Consider the following 19,985-nt stretch of genomic DNA (forward strand, 5'->3'; position numbering starts at 1 on the left):
CGTAACAGTGTAGAAACTCAAACCTTTTTCCAGACTCCATTCTTTTTTTCAGTTCTTATCCAGACTTGCAAAATAAAAGAGCTAATTTACCTACTTTTCCAGACTACAAAAACTATTTATGTGATTAATGTGTAGTATAGCTGGGTCTGCAGTGTGTGCAGCTTTTCTCATTCTGCCTCTGGACAGAACATGGGCTTGTGGCGGTCTTACCAGCGTAAAGCTCTTGGGCGACGCAGCCCACCTCTTCACCGTAGTGAGAGGCCATTCCTGAACCACATCTTTGGTCTTCTCATCCACTCTCATCACCGACTCCTTGGTGATGCCCAGGAGCCGAGGCACCAGCTTGTTCTTACTCTTCATCTTTTCCTGTAATAAAAAGAGAGTCTTGACTTCAGCCAGACACATCAATAGATAACGTTTAAGCCTCAAACATTACACAGAATGTAGAGGTGACTCTTAGCAAATTAGAACGGAGTGAAGTTACAAAAGGATATATTCTAGTATTAATTTCTGTTCAATTTTATCATTAAAGTAAGTAAAAATCCAAAATGTGGTTGCTAAAATTTATAACATGACATAAAAACGGTAACATCTGTTTCAACCCAGGAATTTTATGGCATATAAAATGACTTCATTCTTGACAGCAATGAATGTACATCACTTGAGTGAATTTAAAGAGTCAGGAATATAAAGAGTCAATTAAAATCATTACAAGTTTGAATTGCCTTTATGATGTTTAGTTGACAGATTACAGACAGAAAACAAGACAGAAATTCATGCAAAAAAATTAACTTAGAGATTGATTTAGTTTTCATATCTATTTACTGGTGGCACAACTTTACATCAGTCTAAGTAGCAAAGAAAAATTAGAAACTGTCTTAATTAGTAAAAAAAAAAGTGTGTCCTTATCTTTACATCAGCTAATTGAAATCTCTTCCTGAATTCTCTTAGCTTTCAATATCATATTGCAAACACCCTCTCTAAAATGCATAAAAGCGTTTGTGTTTTCAGTGTGGAAAAGAGCAAAGGCCTCTTGTGGAAACGAAGCCGGTGGGAGCAGGCTGAGAGAATGTGATGGGCTGTGACGTGAGGGCCAAGAGGTGAGGTGTGCAGAAGTCCTGCAGGGACTGCAAACTCTCCGCAGGCCTCCGAGAGTTAAAGGTTAGGAGCCGCCGGCTGAAGTTTTCCAGGGTTGTTTCAGAGATGTTTCTGCTCCACCGGATTAACCTCGAGACCAAAGACTCAAAGACAAAAGGAGATACCAAGCTGAACTGTTCAACGGGAATTCATATGGAGGACCAAGAAGTTAAAGGACACTTTTAGATTTCTGTGGCATTTTTAGGAGGAATAAAAAGGCAGAGCAGAAACTGTAACATGTGCTCTACTATTGGAAGTGATTTCATTCTTCATATTTGCTCATTGCAATTAATTTCTAGAGATTAAACTATCTGACGATGAGATAAAATAAACTAACTTCTTTGTGTGAAATATTAATTTGTGCAAGACTAATATAATCAAAAAGATTTTAAAAATAAATTTCAGCTAATAGAAAGATTTCCAGTGATGTAATGCAGAATATTGTCTTTATAGTACATAGTAGTAGAAGTCTGCTGGATTCACTTGGATTCTGCTGCCAGTTGGACTCTAATGAACATATACCTGCACATTGTGCCCTATTACCTGTCAGTCACTCCAACCGCTCTATATTCACTCTGAAACCTCCTCTGCTGCACAGACAGCAGTAGTTTCCTTTCAGCACCACCATGAACTGCCTGCAACTGACTTCTTCTCTTACTCTGTGCTTCAATTTCATAGTATTTCGTGCAGCTCGTCAGAATCTTTTAGCATAAAACACTAAATTTTGTGCATAACTTCAGACTTACCTTGACGAGGAAGAAGGAGACACCGTACGTCCGCAAAGACCGTGCCAGTTTGACATACTTCACTTTTGCTTCAATCTCTGTCATTTCTCCACAGTTTTTGTGTTCCTGCAAGGTTAATTAATTTAGAGGAACTTATTACTCATACAACATTGTTGACATAAAAAGAAAACTAAAATGAGGATGAAATTCACACACCTGAAATATTTTCTTCTCAGCTCCCCGTTGTTTTATATATTCTTTGGGCAAGAACTCTTTCAGACTTTGAAAGAAATTAAATACATTTGAGAATGTAATTAATGCAGCAAAGATGAGTTAAACAGTTTCGCCACAATCTTTGAACTTCATTATTGGGGGAAAAAAATTCTAAATATTTTATTTTTATCTTGAATCTTCATGGAAATCATAAAATGAGGTCAAATACTCACTCTAAGAACCCAGGCTTGTGTTTGTGCTCTATGTGAGGTCCAAACTGGATCTGGGCCTGAATGCCTCCAAACTCACAGGCTTTGTCAAAAGACACTGGGTGGGAACCATTCAGGATGTCATCTCGTGCCTGCAACAGCAACAAATAATATTTTTTTATTAATTTTATTTTTTAAAAAAGGAGAAACTTTAGTGCTGTGCTGTCCTAAAATTACTTGCATGCATATTTTTGTAACTTTATAACATAAAAAGCATATATATATCTCTTTATTTTCCAGGAGTAATTTTGATCAACAAAACACAAATTGGTGGACCTTTTTTAACAAAATATAAAAAAATAAAAAAAATCGCTCTTGCTCGTCTTTTACTGCGAAGGACAATAAATATATCTTAAACACTTCACCTGTACGTAAAGCAGGTTGAGTTGGACCGGGTCTCTGGAGTCAACGTTCTGGTCTGAGTAGAAGAACTTGCGTCTAAGCAGGAGAGTCTCGTTCTCGTCCACGCCCTGTTCTCTAAATGTTCTGCTGTGGTCCAGCCAGTTCACTAAAAAACAACATTAAATGAAGTAAACTGATTTCATTTGTTTGAGCTGTTGTCAATGCACTAGATTTAAATATTGTGTTGTCCTGTGTATACATTTATTACCTCGCACTGTGAAGCAAAAATGTACAGAAAACATCATGGGAAACAAATCGCTGCAACATTTGTCATAACATTAAAGCCAGTTTACAAAAATCTAATTGGACTGCAAATCACAGATTCATTTCCATCAGTTTACCACATATATTAGATCAGTTAATGTTTATGAGAAGAAGTGACTGTGTGTTTGCAAGGTTGAACATGTCCTTACAGGAAAGCTTTTCAGATTAAAATAGTAAGAACTTTAGATGTAGAGCTCCCATATTCCAGTTAAGGGTGGTGGACACAGAAAGTCATCATCTTTCTAACACCTACGTACACAGCAGCCATGACTCCTCTTTCTTGGCGGTTTTACTTCAGCCATTTCTTAAGATGTGACCAAAACAACTCAGTTATTTGTTACTTGAATGACAACAACACACATATTAAACCGAGTAGAAGATAAGGACAATGACTAAACTACAATTTAGAAGATACTCCTGTGTTCAGAACTGAAGAAACTGTTTGGATGAGAGGTGAAACGTCTTCAAGAGACAAGAAGTCCAGCTGCATTCTTTATAAGTAGCTGAAATTTTCTCATATGTGTGCATTATGTAAGAGATCCACTTCATTTAGGTTGGGAAACTTTCCATGTCAGTTAAAACGTTTCTATGTTGTTGTTTTTTTTAACTTACAGTCATCATCCGTGTGCAGTTTGGCTTTCAGTTTCTCCATCTTCCTCTCGTCTCGCAGCAGTGTCCTGTCCTTCTTCAGCGTCCCCGTCCCGTCCTCCTTCTTTTCCTCCACCGTCTCCTGGATCAGAGAGTACTCCTCATAGTTTGTGATGCCTGAGATCAAAAGTAAAAATATTTATTTTAGATAAAAGTCCAGTGACTTTGTTATACAGACCTAAATAAAAATCTTAAGATGCAATGAGCGTCATTTGCAAAAGTACTTTGTCATGCTACAAAAGGGCAAAAAAAAAATGTCAATACTCGCTAACCAAAGTGAAGTTGCACATAATTAAGAAAAGGGAATAAAAATGAAATTATTTTAAATATTTTTTTTAAATTTCACATTTGATAATTGCAGCATTTACACCTGAAAACTACATAAGCATGAGTGTGGAGGCAAGCCACAGATATATATTTTATTTTATGGATGTGCAACAAAACTGCACCAACAAAAGCAATAAAAGCAGTTTGGACAAATTTTACTCCGAGCAAAATCAATGCTGTTCGACTGCAATATCTTATTTTAAAATACATTCTGCTGAAAGCAAAAAAAAAGGAGAAAGAATGCAGATCGGATGATTACGATGTACCTATTCTGCTGCAAATAGTCACAAGCAGCTCGCCCACTGTTTTTGAGTCATCCACCATGATTGTTTTAACGGCTCCATCCAACATTTTGATTTTCTGGGGCCTCTGCTTCTTCTTGTATTCAAGAATATCCTGCTCAAACACAAGAGGGAAAACACAGTTAAAAATAATGATAATCAAAACTAGAAGAGGTGAATTTGTAGATTTCACTTCAGAAGGAGAGAAACGGAGGGACAAATCAAAGGTTTCCGCTAAGGAAATGATCATTTGCAACCAGGTCGTATGCAGGGAAGGAAGAACAGAAGCCTGAAAACCTTATTTAATGGCTGTCTATCACGGCCTGCCGCTCCCCTTCCAGTCACAACAATGGGCTGAGATTTGGTTCACAATAAACGGTCACAGTCATGCTTCCTACCTGGGCTGCCTTTGGTGAATTTGAAGAGGGGAACCAATTTAAGAGTGGCACAGCTACAGCCAGGCATTAACTGACAGACTGCTGATGAGTTTGTCTACGTTATTCACACATCCATGTCTGGTGTGTGACTCACACAAAGGTACCAAGATAACTGTGTGTGCCTAGTGTGTGTCTTTGTGGTCTCATAATTTTCATTTAAGAGTTCCCTTAAGCTTTACTCTATGTTCAAAGCAAACGTTCATGCCGTGATTGCAGCTTCGCCCCATGTGGCTGCAGGTTAAACAGACTGATGTGTTTACCCCGTTACGGAGCATGTAATAGTCCAGCGTCCTTCCAGACTCCAACCAGATCCCTTTCCGGGGGTCTTCATCAGACAGGAAGAGGCCGTAATCTGAAGCTGAAGCAGTGAGGATAAACATCAGAGGTTTAGATGATATTTATCAAAAAGAAAGAACATCAGAAAACATCTTGAGCACAGAGAATAGAGGTCATCAGGCACAACATTTGCTCAGGTTTAGAGAAGATAATGGCATTTTCAAGGATTTTCTATATTAAAAGTTTATTGGAGCAGAGATCCCAAGTCTAAAACATTTGCAAACATAGAGGAGTGAATGATGACTTCAGTGGAGCCATGTGGAACAAATAAGTCTGACATGACAATGAAAAAAGATGAAAAGCTAAGATTGATGAGGCTCCAACATGTGGTCCAGGATGTTGTGGAAAGAATTTCAGATTTTATAGTTGAACTCATAAAAGGCACAACTGTTCATCTATTGTACAATGTACAAAAGATTGTCCAAATATATAATTAGATTAAACTTAGTAAAAGGAAGACATTTAAAAACATCTGTACCATAAATTAGGCCGTATTTAAAAAAGAAAATCAGTGTTCCCAAAAATATCAGAGAATATTTTTACAAAAACTTCCAAAAATATTCACACCCCCTTAACTCTTCTCACAAACTTCAACGTGATGTTCGCATAACTGTGTAATAGAAAGAAAGCAACAGTTTATGAAAGTTTTTACCAAAGAAAAACAATATCTGCATTTAAATTCAGTCCTCTTTACTTTCACACCCCTAAATAAAATCCAGTGCAGTCAATTGCCTTTATAGGTCATCTTATTAGTAATTAATCAACCAGAGTAGAAAGTCACACTTCAGGTTGAAAAATCCAATGACAAAAACTACAGGGCATTCGATCTAAAACTCTGGCCTTTGAAGAAGAGCATTTAGCAGAAATGCATTGTTTTGTTGAAGGAAACCCATAAAAATTCACGTTTAAAGGTTGTAACAAGCCATGTGGAGGACAGTGCAAACAAGTGTCCTGACTTAAAGCTGTAACTGCAGCTGATTTTTGGACACAATGCACCCTTTTATCCCTACAATCATGCACCGTTTTGTGTTTTGCTGTCATATAAAAAATATCAATCCTAAACAATAAAAACAAAAAAATTGTTGTTGTAACGTGACAAAATGTGGAAGAAGATGGGAATACTTTTGCAAGGCAATGCATAAATGTTGGCCATTTTTTCCATTTTTGAACTCTCCAGACTCTTGCCGTTTCTTAGCTGATGCTGCAGATTCCAGTATTGTTGAGAGGCTCACCCTGTCCAGTCTGAGCCTCCGGGACCCTCTCTCTGATAATCCTGCAGGCATCATAAACAGCTGTAGAGGGCTCAAACTGCATCGTCTTCACAACGTTGCATTGTCGCACGCAGATTTTGAGCGACAACACCACCATCTTGACCGGCAGTGTGGGCAGGAACTGCAGCTACACCTGGGCATAAAGAAAACGAACAATACTGGTGACGTGGAACTTATTAGACAGGCAAACTTACCAACTAAAGCAAATGAGACAGACTTATCATAGATGAGCCATTATCTAAAAGGTGCTTTCAAAGTTTGAACAACTAAAAAGCTGGATTTCTTCTTTTTCTACTAGAAAACATTGCCTTACTTTATGTGCATAAATTGAGGCCATCTACTGAACAGAAGCTCTAACAATGTCCCTCACTTCCACTGTCATAAACAATTAAACTTTATAAAAGTGGAGAAAGTGCTAATTTGTGCACAGAGGGCCCATTGTTATGCTTCACAAGATAAAGGAGCTGACAACAAATTTATCACTTTCAGGAGATGGCCCATCTGGTCCCTGACGGGAACAAAAAAACGACTCAATGAGCGGAGCTGGTAAAGCAGCAAACTGTGCAAAGTAACTAGAAAATTGGAGATATTTCTCTTCAGTCTTTTTCTTAATACGTTGCTTAAACAAAGTTTAAATTAGATTCAATTATTTAGTATATTTAGACTTAGAGCTGCTATGATGACAATCTAAATGGAGAAAGGGCAACAAAAGAGGATTGTGCCATCTCCAACAGAGGACATCCTGTGAGACACCACCGGGAACAGAGAGCCGCTGTGAGACAGGGAGGTCAGAGGTCAGGTCAGATCACGGCTGACGTTCGTATGGGGCCTCTCCTCCGGTCCGTTTGTTCATGACCCTGACCCAGACACTCAGAATCTGGTTCCTATGTGAGATCTGTTCACACACAGGAGGGAAGGTGTTCGAGCAGCTGGCCATGTTCACACGTATCTGCTGCTGCGGCCGACACCAGCAAACACGACAAGGCATTACTTCAAACACATTTGGCTTGTTGGCAAAAGATTGAACGATTTACAAGATTTTAAGAAAAATCAGTTCATCATTCATAATTTGGTACCTGAAAAATGTGGAAGCAGTCAGCATTTGAGGAGATGGAAGTTCTTAATAGGGCTGAAGTAAAGGTGTCATGTCTGATTTGAGAGTTCACAAACCAACTGTTGCAAATTGTTAAGCTTCAGGCGAAGAGGAACTTCTCTGAACTGTAGCTGCCAACAGCGCCTTCAAGCTGCCAACAATAAAAATTCCCCACCATGACGTCTCTGACACGCCCTGAACTCTGAAATAGACCTCATTGCAATGAGCCGGACAAACAAGCCTTTATGATGCTCTCTGTACGTATTTTGCCATTTTTATCTTTTAGAGACAGAAATAAAATTGTGAAATTTCCTATTCAGATTTCAAGTAAACCCCAACTCTTCGGATTATTTATGTTTACAATAGATTTTACCTCTGGGTGAACAAGACTTTGCCTGCCACCTCAATACAAGAATCAATTGCTTCTCTACCACATTATTCTAACACCTGTAATAACCATAACTCTTGTGATGATTTGCTTTAACACTTTTAATCTAACTAAACAAATCTCTTTGTAGAAAACACTAGCACATTGAGCATGTAAAAACTGTCAGAGGGTAAGTGCAGTTCATTGGCATAAATATTTGTCCTTTATTACATATTGTTTCTCCACAAAGCTGAATTGATTTGGCTACTTACTAGCGGCTGAATTGTCTGCTTTCTCCTCTGTATTTTTTTTCCTTCTGCAAACAAGCTGTAATAGAGTTACATCTATAATTAATTCTCCTTTCCTTTCAGTGCAATGGCTGCAGCATAAGCCTACAGGAGGCAAACAGCTGGAGAACATACAGACACAAAGCAATGACAGCAGAATAAAGAGGAGGGTGATAAAGCAGTTAACGGCTTATTGATGCTCCATCAATAGGCTCAAACATAAAAACAGCTCATTTACCTGTTAGGTATTTTCCTTTTTTGTTTTTGAGCATTTTGTCAATGAAAACCCTTTACTGCAAATATCATCTGATCATCCATCATGTGTGCAAATAAGAAAAGATTAAAACAGACCAACCCATGTACAGTATGTTTAAGAAATGTCCCCACTAGTTCTACCTATGACTTTCAGTGATGTAAACCAGCTAAATTATTAATAAGTAATTATAATGAGGCGATGAATAGATTATTAACACACTGTGTAGACAACCCAACTCACCAGTAATTCTACATAAGAGTTAGGAGGATCCAACAACCATAAGAGGTGAAAAGGATCATTACAATTTTTACTGACAGTAAGCAGCATTACAGCTATACAATGTCAAATATACTTTACTTTTGGTCTTAAACTGATGTTAAGTTGGACTGACTTCCCTTGGCTGATGCATGAAGGAAAGATGTCAGACTGCTAGGAAGGACAATATGGTTCCAGATTAACTAAATCTATGAAGCTTTGGCTTCTTCATTTACATTCAACCTAGTGATAGAAGTGCAGTACAGTGAGCCATATGAAGTTAGAAAAGTAGCAGCTGGTCCCATAAGGCATATTCCAACTCCACCATGTTCCAAATGACTGTTTGCAGTTCTTTATAATCCATAAAATGTTTAGAAAATCTGCTGTGCATAATAATTTGGAACATTGTATTTTGAGTTTTTTATTTTTGAAAATAAAACTGTTCTCATGGGGAACTTTGTTCAGTAAAATTTGATTTATACTGTAATAGTTCATGACTTGAAAATTATACTGACCATCATTTGCATTTAGGAACATCTGAGAAAATAGAATAGAATAGAATAGAATTCAACTTTATTGTCATTGCACTGTCACAAGTACAAGCAACGAGATGTAGTTTGCATCTATCCAGAAGTGCTCTACGAGATATAAATATTTATTCACAGATGTACAAGACTATGTATGCATGGACTATAAGGGGTTATAGCAAGAGATATAGATATTGTGTATAAATATAAATATGGGAGCTATATGCACAGATTATACAGATTATACAGAATATACAAGAATGTTAGGGAATGGATTATAGATAAATAATGGCAGATAAAATTTACAGGTTGTATGTGTGTGTGAAGAAAACAGTCCGTTACTTGCAAAATATTACTTGCATAATAATTTGGAACACGTGTATATATTGTTTTATTTGTATAGTTATTTTATACTGATTATGATCTTAGTTATAAGCATCTAATCAGTCTTTTAGAATCTATCCATTTTAGAACATGTATGTCAACTTTATCCTTTTAATGAGTAATGTTTTTTGTTTTACCTGTGGTTTCCCCGTCAGAGCAGATCAAGCAATCCATTTCAATCACTGGCAGAATGACTGATTCATCAGTAATAGTGATCTTTACAGTAGTTTATGTTATTGATGTTCCTTTGGAATTAGCCGTTAGCCACTATTATAAACGTTCCCCCAGTGATGTGATGACTTCTGCTTGTCTTTACGGGATTACATGGCAGAAATAAAACCACATGCTTTAGAATCCAGCTAGAGAAATGTACACTGAAAATAAGACGTTATTTGTTGTGAAAAACATTACATTTGAATTTGCCTACTGCCCCTGGAAATGTTGTCTGTATGTGCTTAAATATACATTTAATGTTGATTTAAATCTAAATCGATTCTAAAACACAATCAGGAGTCCAGCAAGAGAAATAAACATTTGTAATATCGACAGAGCGGTTTTACAGGAGGATCTACATTTCTGGTGTCAACTGAAATAAGCATAGTATTTACACATTAATGGCAGGATTTTTAGAGTAATTTCAGAAGTAGGTAAATCTAACAACCAATTTATATTAAAAAAGGAGGGGGGCAGTCAAAACAATAAATGAAATCGGTTCAAATATAATCCTCTTATGCTTTAGGCTCAATATGGAAATTGGTTATGTTACACACCATGGTTTATTTATTCTTCCCTTAAACCAATCTGAAGCTCTAGATGTGTTTCCTTAGCAAATAACACTTTACTTCACAGCATACAAATATGTTTACAACAATGGCTGGTTTGCCTCATAGTCAAACATGACTATTAAGCAAAGCTTTCATCAGTTTTTTTGCCTTTCATGATATTTTCTACTCCTAGATCTGAGGGTTGATTGATCAAAAGAAGCTCCAATAAAGCCATTACAAAAACAATTGAAAGCAAATCTCTCCCTTGCGCATCAAGACAAAGTCTCCATCAAAAGCAGATTACCACTAAAGCATCTTATCATTGATTTTTCCTTCCTTGTGATAAGACATTTTCTAAGATCAAATGTTGTTCTAAATCCCCCCAAAAACTAAACCAGCTAGAGCCAACTCATTAGGCGGCTAACATATTTACAAATTCATTCTGTAACCATCCCTGGAGGTGGCAAAGCTCTAAAACTTTGAGATTAATCTCTACAAGATGTAAAAGAAGGCTTTATGATGTTGTAATTGACTAAATTGTTGGCAATTTGTGACCCTAATGAAAAAGTCGAGGGCATCAAAGCAATAAAGTTTTTTCATGCGGAAAGTATAACACAAATGTTGCTGCCCATTACCAGCAATCAGTGGGCGAAAGGTGGCGTTCAGGGTAGTGAAGCTACCAGCTCACTGCAGGCCCAAAACGGATACATTTACAAACTCACATCCAAGAACCTTCTTGTTATAAACACAATACTGATGTCCCCCTACAGCAGCTGCACACAATTTGCAGTTTACAACATCAGGCCTCCATTTTGCTGAACAAACTTAAAAACCTCAACAACAGTGATAAGCTTGTGTAAACCTCCACCTTAAACCTAAGCTGGAAGTAATGACATTTTTCTCAACACACACACAAACAACCATGCACACATCAATTTTACACAAGTTATGCATGCTATGCTCCCACATTGTAATGCAAAAACACAACTTTCCTTCCCTCTACCAAATTTAAATTCAACTCCACCAACTATGATGCCTCTTCTTTCATCTGCATCAGACCAACATAGCAAACAGAAATGCACTCCACTGACATTTTTCCTTCTGCTCTAGAGCTGGGATTCCCAGAGCACTTAAAACTGCCTTTTGTATGCATTTATGCCTGAACTAAAGAAATGATTATTTCTGATGAAAACACCATCACCTGTGAATAAAATCACTCTTTTACAATGAGATCAACAAGTTGAGTCAGCAGCCTGAATCAAATACAAAGGTATACTGGGTAACAAAATGTCTGAAGAGGTGCAGTAAGGCCAATGAACGAGTCTGGCAGCTCTGTGCTTGTGTCAAAGACTTGAAATATGCTTTTGGATGTCAGGTTTAACCAAAATTTAAAACATCAAGAATCAAGAGCCTTTCACTTAACACGTTGGCTGAGATAAACTCACTTATTTTCAAGATGATTTGTTGAAACAAAATTCCAGGACAACAGAGATATGAAATATTTATACCTCTAGTATAAATATATACTTCTAGGTTATTCATTCATTCATTCATTCTATGTGCTGCTGCATATTCTCTTGTTCTTTATGGACAAATACATGTAAGCCTGGAGGACTAGCGGAACTTTATTTAGGTGAAAATACATAGAAATATTTGTCAAGGGATGCCGGAAATCAAGATATAAGTGATTAAAATATTGTTAAATGTCGGGTTGATTCTATCAATTACAATTAACTGTTCTCTTTCTTTTTTTACCATCAAAAGGTTTCTATCCGTTTCCCTAGGATATCAGTCATTAAGATCTTTATCGAGGGTTGGCAAAGTCAATCCAACTGCAGTAAATTTTCCATTAGAAATCAAAGTTCAAATGCATCTAAAATAAAAATTACATCTAAGCAGTCATTTGCAAATATATTTTTAACACAGTGATACTGTGAAGATGTCCGAGTTTCGAAACATTGTGCAGGACTATGTGACTGTTACTAACCAAGCAACATAAACCAATTTAAGACGATGCTAATTAAAGTGGAAATGGTTGTTTCAAAATAGATAGAACTGCAAATGTAGAGATGCTCTACTTTCACATAAGTATTAAATGAGCTTGCATCCTCTATACAACTTTATGTTGAAGACATGGAACTGAAATCTTTGTGCTAAATAGCATATAGCAGCGGTCTCAAACTCCAGACCTCAAGGGCCTCTGTCCTGCAACTTCTAGATGTCTCTCTGCTTCAGTACACCAGGCTCCAATATTAGCTCATTAGAAAAGTTCTGTAGAGCTTGAATGGAGGCAGTTTTTCAACTTATTTCAAGTGTCTAAAACCCTTAGACACTTAGGGACATATCTAAAATTTACCAGATTTTGGCCATCGAGGACTGCAGTTTGAGACCACTAAAGGTGTTCCTCTTAACATTTTGTTCCAGTTACTGATAAAACAAGTGAAGAACATTTGTGTCGATTTGATCTTCTGCCAGGCTCTAATGGTGTGTTTTTAGCCTTGTATCATATGTACCCAACACAAAACGTGAGGAGATACTTCTGCTGGACACATTGTGGTAGAGAAGAAAGGTAATACTGCATAAGTATACAATTCAACAGTTCCCCAGAGCGCACACAGAAACTTTAATGTTATTATAGAGGAGTCACATATTTTCATAAGATTAGCAATATTTCAAAAATACATTTACATACAAAACAGAAATCCATCCATAATAATCTCAATTTGAATTAAATATGACCTGAAATAAGAAAGAATCTAACTGACCTCACATATGTATAGACCTTAATCACTATTACACGCTGCTTTTTGTACTGAGAGTCTTTGGTTATTGAATAAGCAGCTCAGCCTAATTTAAGTAACTTTGGTCTATTTTCAGAAGCACTGTCCTAATTTCGGTATGTTTTTTCATCAATCAATCAATCAAATTTTATTTGTATAGCACATTTCAGCAGCAAGACATTTCAAAGTGCTTTACATCATTACAAACACAGAATCACAATGCAATATAGAATCAATCATTAAGTCAAGTTATATCAATAAATTTGTAATTGATTACATTTCAAATACAATTCTAAACAGGTGGGTTTTTAGTTGAGATTTAAAAGAAGTCAGTGTTTCAGCTGTTTTACAGTTTTCTGGAAGTTTGTTCCAAATTTATGGTGCATAGATGCTGAAAGCTGCTTCTCCTCGTTTGGTTCTGGTTCTGGGGATGCAGAGCAGACCAGAACCGGAAGACCTGAGAAGTCTGGAGGGTTGATACAATAAAAGCAGATCTTTAATGTATTGTGGTGCTAAGCCGTTCAGTGATTTATAAACTAACAACAGTATTTTAAAGTCTATTCTTTGAGCTACAGGGAGCCAGGTCAGGGACTTTAAAACTGGTGTTATGTGCTCTATCTTCCTGGTTTTAGTGAGAACGCGAGCAGCAGCATTCTGGATCAGCTGCAGCTGTTTGATTGATTTGTTGGACAGACCTGTGAAGACACTGTTGCAATAATCAATACGACTGAAGATGAACGCATGGATGTAACCTATAATAACCTTATAGCATCTCCATCACAGGATCTAGCAGAGTCACCTGTAGGAGGAAGAGTCTGTGGAGAATGTCAGACAAAGATATATCACCTACAATGGTAATCTATATGTAAAGGCATGATTTTATGAAATCAATCGTAAAAGTATTGATCCAAACCCAATGAACATCCAATGGCTGCATCTAATATCATTACTTCATAGCTAAACAAAATCAAAGAGAAACAATTACTCACTTATTACCTTAAGGTTGGACCATACTTTCTATATCTTTGTGCTTTTTGCAAGTATTTCAAACATAGTCAACTCTACACGTTTGCTTTGCAATAATTGGAAAGAAAGAATTACAGTAAATGAGCTGCTGGGCCACTTGATGGCAGAGTAATTAGGGCGGAAATCACATGGCCTTAAATTGCATCAAGCACCGGGTCTTCAGTTCGATCTGCTGCCAGAGAGACATTTACTGCATGTCACGTCTCTGCAATCTTTCCCATATTTCCTGTCTGGAGTGACTGCTCCCATCTGATCAATGGCAATAAATATGCCAGAAAAAAGATGAGCTTATAAAATATGATGCACTTGAGCAGATTACATTACCTGAAAGTATATAAACTACAGCTACTGTAACCAAACACACAAGAAGTAGTATATAAATATGCACTAAAACTTAATGGAGAGAGTTCAACTTGAAAATACAGAATTCAAGACCCAATTATGTGTTTTTTTAAGGGGAAGTATTGAGTGTTTTTCAGGTACATAGCGCAATTTTATACCACAATCAATTGACATGACCTCTGCTGTAAATGCTATATATCAAATAAGACTTTAAAAATTGACTTTGCGATTTAGTGGCCTGAAATTGGGCAAACAATGATCTTTGTGAAACTCTTTAATAATGTTTTTACAACATTTCACTGTAGCTGGTATAATGAGCTCAGCTGGATTGCAGTCCCACCAGGTGTTTGTTAATTGCTACTGGCTAGGCTGAAGGAGCTGAGTCCTGTGCTCTGTGAGGCAGAAGGAGCTGCGTCTCAAAGGCGGTTCTTGGTCCACCCACCCTGCACAGCTGAATGATTTCCACAGGATGTTAAAGGATTTCTGACACATGAATGAAAGAGTCAAAGAAAGACTCCAGGTATATTTTTGATGAGGGAATAACATAACATGATATGAAGCTCAAAAAAGTCGATTTCACATAATACTGCCCCTTCAATGCACACATTGTATAAATATATACCTTTCTGGCTGTGTTTGTGATATTAATTGATGTTTTTGTGTTGGTCCATAGTTCTTCATTGGAATCAAGTGATCACGTCTAGTTTCAAGCAATCACTCACCTGGTTGCCATCTGTCCCTAAAGCAATTCCACCTCCGCATTGCTATCTTGCTCTATTGTGCAAGAGATTTTGACTGTAAGAGGAAAGATTGTTTCTCTGCATCTTTGGCTCTGCAACAAGCTTCGATCGCCATTTGTGCTCATGTTTTGAACACCAGTTCAAAGTATTCATCCTTGTTTTAAGTCTCTGAATGAAAATTGCTGAAGGCGTCCCCTTCCGAGCTTAGAGGCCCCAATCTGGGAAATCTTTTATTCTCACTTACCTCTAAATGAGTATTTGTATAATTCCAAGAAAGGAATAAAAGGGTTTCATACTTGGATGGGGTCTTTTTTTGGCATATGATATCAAAATTCAAGATGAGGGTTTTTTGAACTAGTGGTGGAGGAAAAATTTCTTTATGAGATCTAGATGGAGAGCTTAGAGTTACCTCTACAACCTGAGATTATTCAGGTGTACACTTCAACTGAAACCATGACTTGCAACATTCTAAACCTTACTAATGTAATTTTCTTCAACAACTACCACTGTGTAATTATAGACGCATTTTTTTTTCAATATATATTTATGTCAAGTCAAGACATTTCAGTGTCTTTTTTTCCAAGCCCGCAAAAGAGTCAGGCTTTCAGCAAGCAACAGGAAAACTGAACTGAGTACAGCACAGTTGTGATGTTGTTTCTTTATCTTTTTTGCCATCTGTCATGGACATTTCTGAAAATCTTAAAGCGGGGATTTACATTCTCTACTTAACACAGAAACTGATGTGTATGACTTCTAACCATGACAGATTAATAATCTGTAATCATGTTTTCTTAGACTTTAAAAAAAAGTTAAACTGAATCCTACAGTACTTGCTCTCTCATTACCATGGTGTGTACTGCTGCCTCATTTACAAATATAAATATTTAAAGCTCACTCACCGCAAGAAGTCTAGAAAGCTTTTCTTGGATCTCTTCATATTGTAGTTCTTATAGTATAATCAGAACTTAAAAAAAAAAAAATTAAAAACCCCAAAAAACTTGAGATTTGATTTGACCAGAAAATTATGATCAGTATCACTGTCAATCTTTCTTGAGAAAAATATTAACTTTTTATCCTAATATCTGTTGCAGGATTAAATAATTTTACATGCCATTCATGGAAATGTTAATGTTACCAATCTTTAAATAAAAATATCCATGACACCCCAATGACATATCAGCTTCCTGCTGGGGCTGTCAAAATTAATTCACGATAACAGCAAATCTTTTAAAGTAAGACACTGCCTCCAAATTTTATAAGCCACACATAGAGAATTCCTAAATTAAGGTCTAGCTGTGTGTTGCAACATTTACAACCTTCAGATGTGTCATGACTGTGGTTTTTGAATCCATAACCGAGACCTGCAGCCCTCAGGACAAACCGAGGGTCAGTTCAGGACAGTCTGTTCACTTCTTCCCCGGGTTCATCACCATAGAAACATACTGTATACCGGAAACCTTGTCCTCTAGGACAAGTTAGTTTGTTACTTGTTAAAAATAACATTCTGTTTCTTCTATCCAAACACTGTAACAATACAGAGTCTGTATGTTTGCAACCTGTTGAACTGAGCTGTTTTATTTTTGGAGATTATTTAGTGCCAACAATATTTGCTGAACCTGTACACACAACACCAGTTTTGGAGGGCAGTTCACAGAGGATTAAAAAATGAGTCAGAAGAAAGCAGGGTACATTTAGTCATGGTGTACACATAAGCAATTCAGTTTCATTTAAGGAAAACGCTCAGCCAAAGAGGCAGACAAAGGGTTCAGGAGATAAAAGGAAAATGAGACTGAGCATTGGAACATGCAGCTTTTGTTCAGTAGATCAATGAAGCAGTGCGGAGCCCAGTGGGAATGCCCAGGCCCTATTACAGTAACATGGTCTTTAATCCAATAATAAAACATCACACAATTCAAAAAAGATCAAACACAGAGCATGGTGGTAGCCTCGAAATAAAAATGACCAGACACAGTTATTAATCCTTCTGATTACTGATGCCAACCACAAACCTTTTAAGTCAAAAGTTTACCAATTCTTTCTTAAAATCAGGAGTACTTAGTCTTACTTGTTAAGACATGATATCACGCAACCACAATTCAGCCATGTCATAGGGCAAAGGCATTCCCTCTTTCACACATTTCTGCTGGCGTTAAAAATAAACTAGTGCTGTGATGTCATTTTCAAAATGCATTTTCAGAAGCTGGGATTCATGATTAAAGCCTCAAAAAGGAAAATGTCAAATATGAAAACACTGCCTATAAAATCTCAGAAGCAGGAAAATGTCAAATATGAAATCACTGCCTATAAAATCTCAGAAGCAGGGAAAAAAATGATGTGAAGTTCATTATAACGGATAGATAATTCCTGGAGCCTGGTGTGTTTAATGGCATTTATTTTATGTGCATTGCTACTGAATAACGAGCTTGTAAAATTGACCAGGTTGTTAAGGTTCAAAACTTTTATCACATCTGTGTTTAACAAAGTTTTTATGAGAATCTGTAATGATTTAAAATGCTAAAGATTATTCTGAAGCAACATCAGTTCATATCATACAGAAGTTTATTTTTAAACAGTCGTTAATATGTATTTATACAACTTTTTTTTTTTCCAAATTAGTTTTCTTAAGCTTTTAGCACCATGTACTGTAATTAATATGATACACTGTTGTCTGAAAGGGAACCCTGACTCATTATTTAGTCTGATGTTTAATAGAACAGGCTGAGATATACAAACTCAAACTTAATTAGCGCCGGCCAGTAATTCCAATATTAAAAGAGAAAAAGATTTTATCTTTCATAGTCATCAATATGGTCAAATGAACAACTCACAATATGTTTGTTCTTTAAATACATCAGTCAAAAGCATGTGCATTGATGCACTTCAAAGAAGTTTAGAGGGATATGCATACACGGAGGTGGTTTTGAAGTTCTTCTGTTTTTGTTGGAATCAGAAATACGGCCCGTTTGAAGGAACCTGCAGGACTTTTTTTTTCTTTTTTGTTATAACAAAAATCAATAGAAATATAAACTGGAAATCAATATCAGCCAGGAAAAATATATCAGGCGTGTCTCTAATTATACAGCTTCATTGAACATATTGAACACATTGGACGAAGATATATGTAGCTCTGCTATAAGGGATTTAGGGGCTCAATATTTTTTGTGGACAAACTCTTGTCATCAATATTGCATTGAGAGTATAGCTCAATAAAAGCACCAATTGTGCGGCTGACAAGTTGTTGGCCTCCTCTGTTGCTCCTAACGCCTACTGGCTTTTCATAAGACCAAATATATATTTAATGTGCGTTTTCTCAAGACCCCCTACAGCTTCACACATAGTCATAATGCTACAGGTTAAAGGTAATTTTCCATGATGAATCACAACCGTTAACATGTACAGCCAGAACAAGCAAAACATCTCTCTTAATAACCTGGGCTGTTGATAACTATGATTGCATCTGTTGATTTAGCTTTCATTGTACTCATGAAGTGCAAACAAGGCATTCAATACTCTGGCTGCTCACTGGGAAAATATGAAATGAATCTAAAGCACACAGTCTTAGTCACACAAGACCAATCCGGCACGGTTCAGAGTGAGGTCATCACTATTCAGCACACTTTGCAGGGTGGTGGAGGAGGAGACTGTGGGGAATGCAGGGAAGATGAGGAACAGAGGAGGTGTGACACCGAACTACTGCTTAACTTTCACCAAGTACCTCAAATCTGGACCCAGGCTGAAGTAGGGCCAATTTTTAATCTAATTATCATCTTATTCCTGTTCAATAACTTGACCACTAAATAAGGTTCCCTCCTCACCCTGGGTTTTTACTGCACCACTAAGTTTAAATGATCATTACACATCACAGCCAGGTGGGATGAATTTATAGCTTTGCAGGCAAAAACCTGACATGGAACAAAGAAATAAAGACATTTTGCATAATTATTAGCATGGCCAGAGGAGTCAACAGGCTGAGTAGCAGGAAAATTTTTGGCCTACATGTGCATCTTTTGCATATGCACAATTTGTATGCTATGCATTTATACTTGTTTGAATGAGAAAGACAGCAGTAGGCAGGTGATGCACCTCTGTCAACAGCAACTTCAATGCAAGTGTCTGGTTTCATGCAGGGAGAAAACAGTCCCACTAGTATACTGCAAAGCCTGTTGACAGTGCCCAGTTCAACATAATATACCATCATACATTAAACATGGGGATATATTAACCCCTGCTTTTTTAAGTTTCAATATGAAGAAAACTAGAGCCAGAACTGCAGGAGAAGATTAATCAAAAGTGGATGGTTAAATGTATTGACTCCATTAAATATAACAACTATGTAAAAAAACAAACCATTCGTGTTAACTTTGCAACACAGCAGTCACTTAGTCCCACAGTATTGCCCCCTTGAAGGCTGTAGTTTTCTGCAAAACATAGAATCAGTCTGTACCTTCTTTTTAGCGACTAAATGATGTCTTCAGCCACAGATCACCATGGTAACACACTCTGGTTGTAACCTGAATAATATCTGGTGTTTTTCACAAGGACAGCCGAATGAGAAAACAATAGCAATCAAACAGTGTCTGCCGCTGCATTTATTTATGGATTAAAACGTCAAATTACACAAGATTTGCAGGAGTCATCTGTGAAATGATCTTAGCTGCATTCAGCCCACAAACCCAGTTTATAGATCAATCCCTGCACTTGAGACGGAGTGATGGCCCATGTCTTACTAATCATTCTGATATATCTGACAATTTTGCACATGCACAGATGCTAATGACTCAACTAAACAATTAAAGGAATCAATGACAAGTAAAATATCATAAACAACTCATAAGGTGAATGGTAGCAGCCTAG

The 19,985-nt window shown here is 37.0% G+C and overlaps 1 protein-coding gene across 3 annotated transcripts in view; it reads right to left on the reverse strand.

The window, feature by feature from the left end:
- LOC102218259 (talin-2) overlaps positions 1-19,985 on the reverse strand; it is an 84,012-nt gene that overhangs the window by 34,535 nt on the left and 29,492 nt on the right. For 2 of the 3 annotated variants that reach the window (XM_023332081.1, XM_023332080.1), the window contains 9 exons: positions 6,272-6,443; positions 4,964-5,061; positions 4,252-4,381; positions 3,623-3,775; positions 2,710-2,852; positions 2,309-2,436; positions 2,079-2,142; positions 1,884-1,988; positions 211-366 (listed from right to left, as the gene is read on the reverse strand). In XM_023332081.1, coding sequence (XP_023187849.1) covers positions 211-366; positions 1,884-1,988; positions 2,079-2,142; positions 2,309-2,436; positions 2,710-2,852; positions 3,623-3,775; positions 4,252-4,381; positions 4,964-5,061; positions 6,272-6,407 — 1,113 coding nt within the window. In that variant the 5' untranslated portion in view covers positions 6,408-6,443. Of the gene's footprint in view, positions 1-210; positions 367-1,883; positions 1,989-2,078; positions 2,143-2,308; positions 2,437-2,709; positions 2,853-3,622; positions 3,776-4,251; positions 4,382-4,963; positions 5,062-6,271; positions 6,444-19,985 lie in introns of those variants that run through there. The other variant, XM_023332082.1, reaches the window with a different exon arrangement.

The sequence above is a fragment of the Xiphophorus maculatus genome, chromosome 4 (genome assembly GCF_002775205.1).
Source record: "Xiphophorus maculatus strain JP 163 A chromosome 4, X_maculatus-5.0-male, whole genome shotgun sequence".
Taxonomy (NCBI): domain Eukaryota; kingdom Metazoa; phylum Chordata; class Actinopteri; order Cyprinodontiformes; family Poeciliidae; genus Xiphophorus; species Xiphophorus maculatus.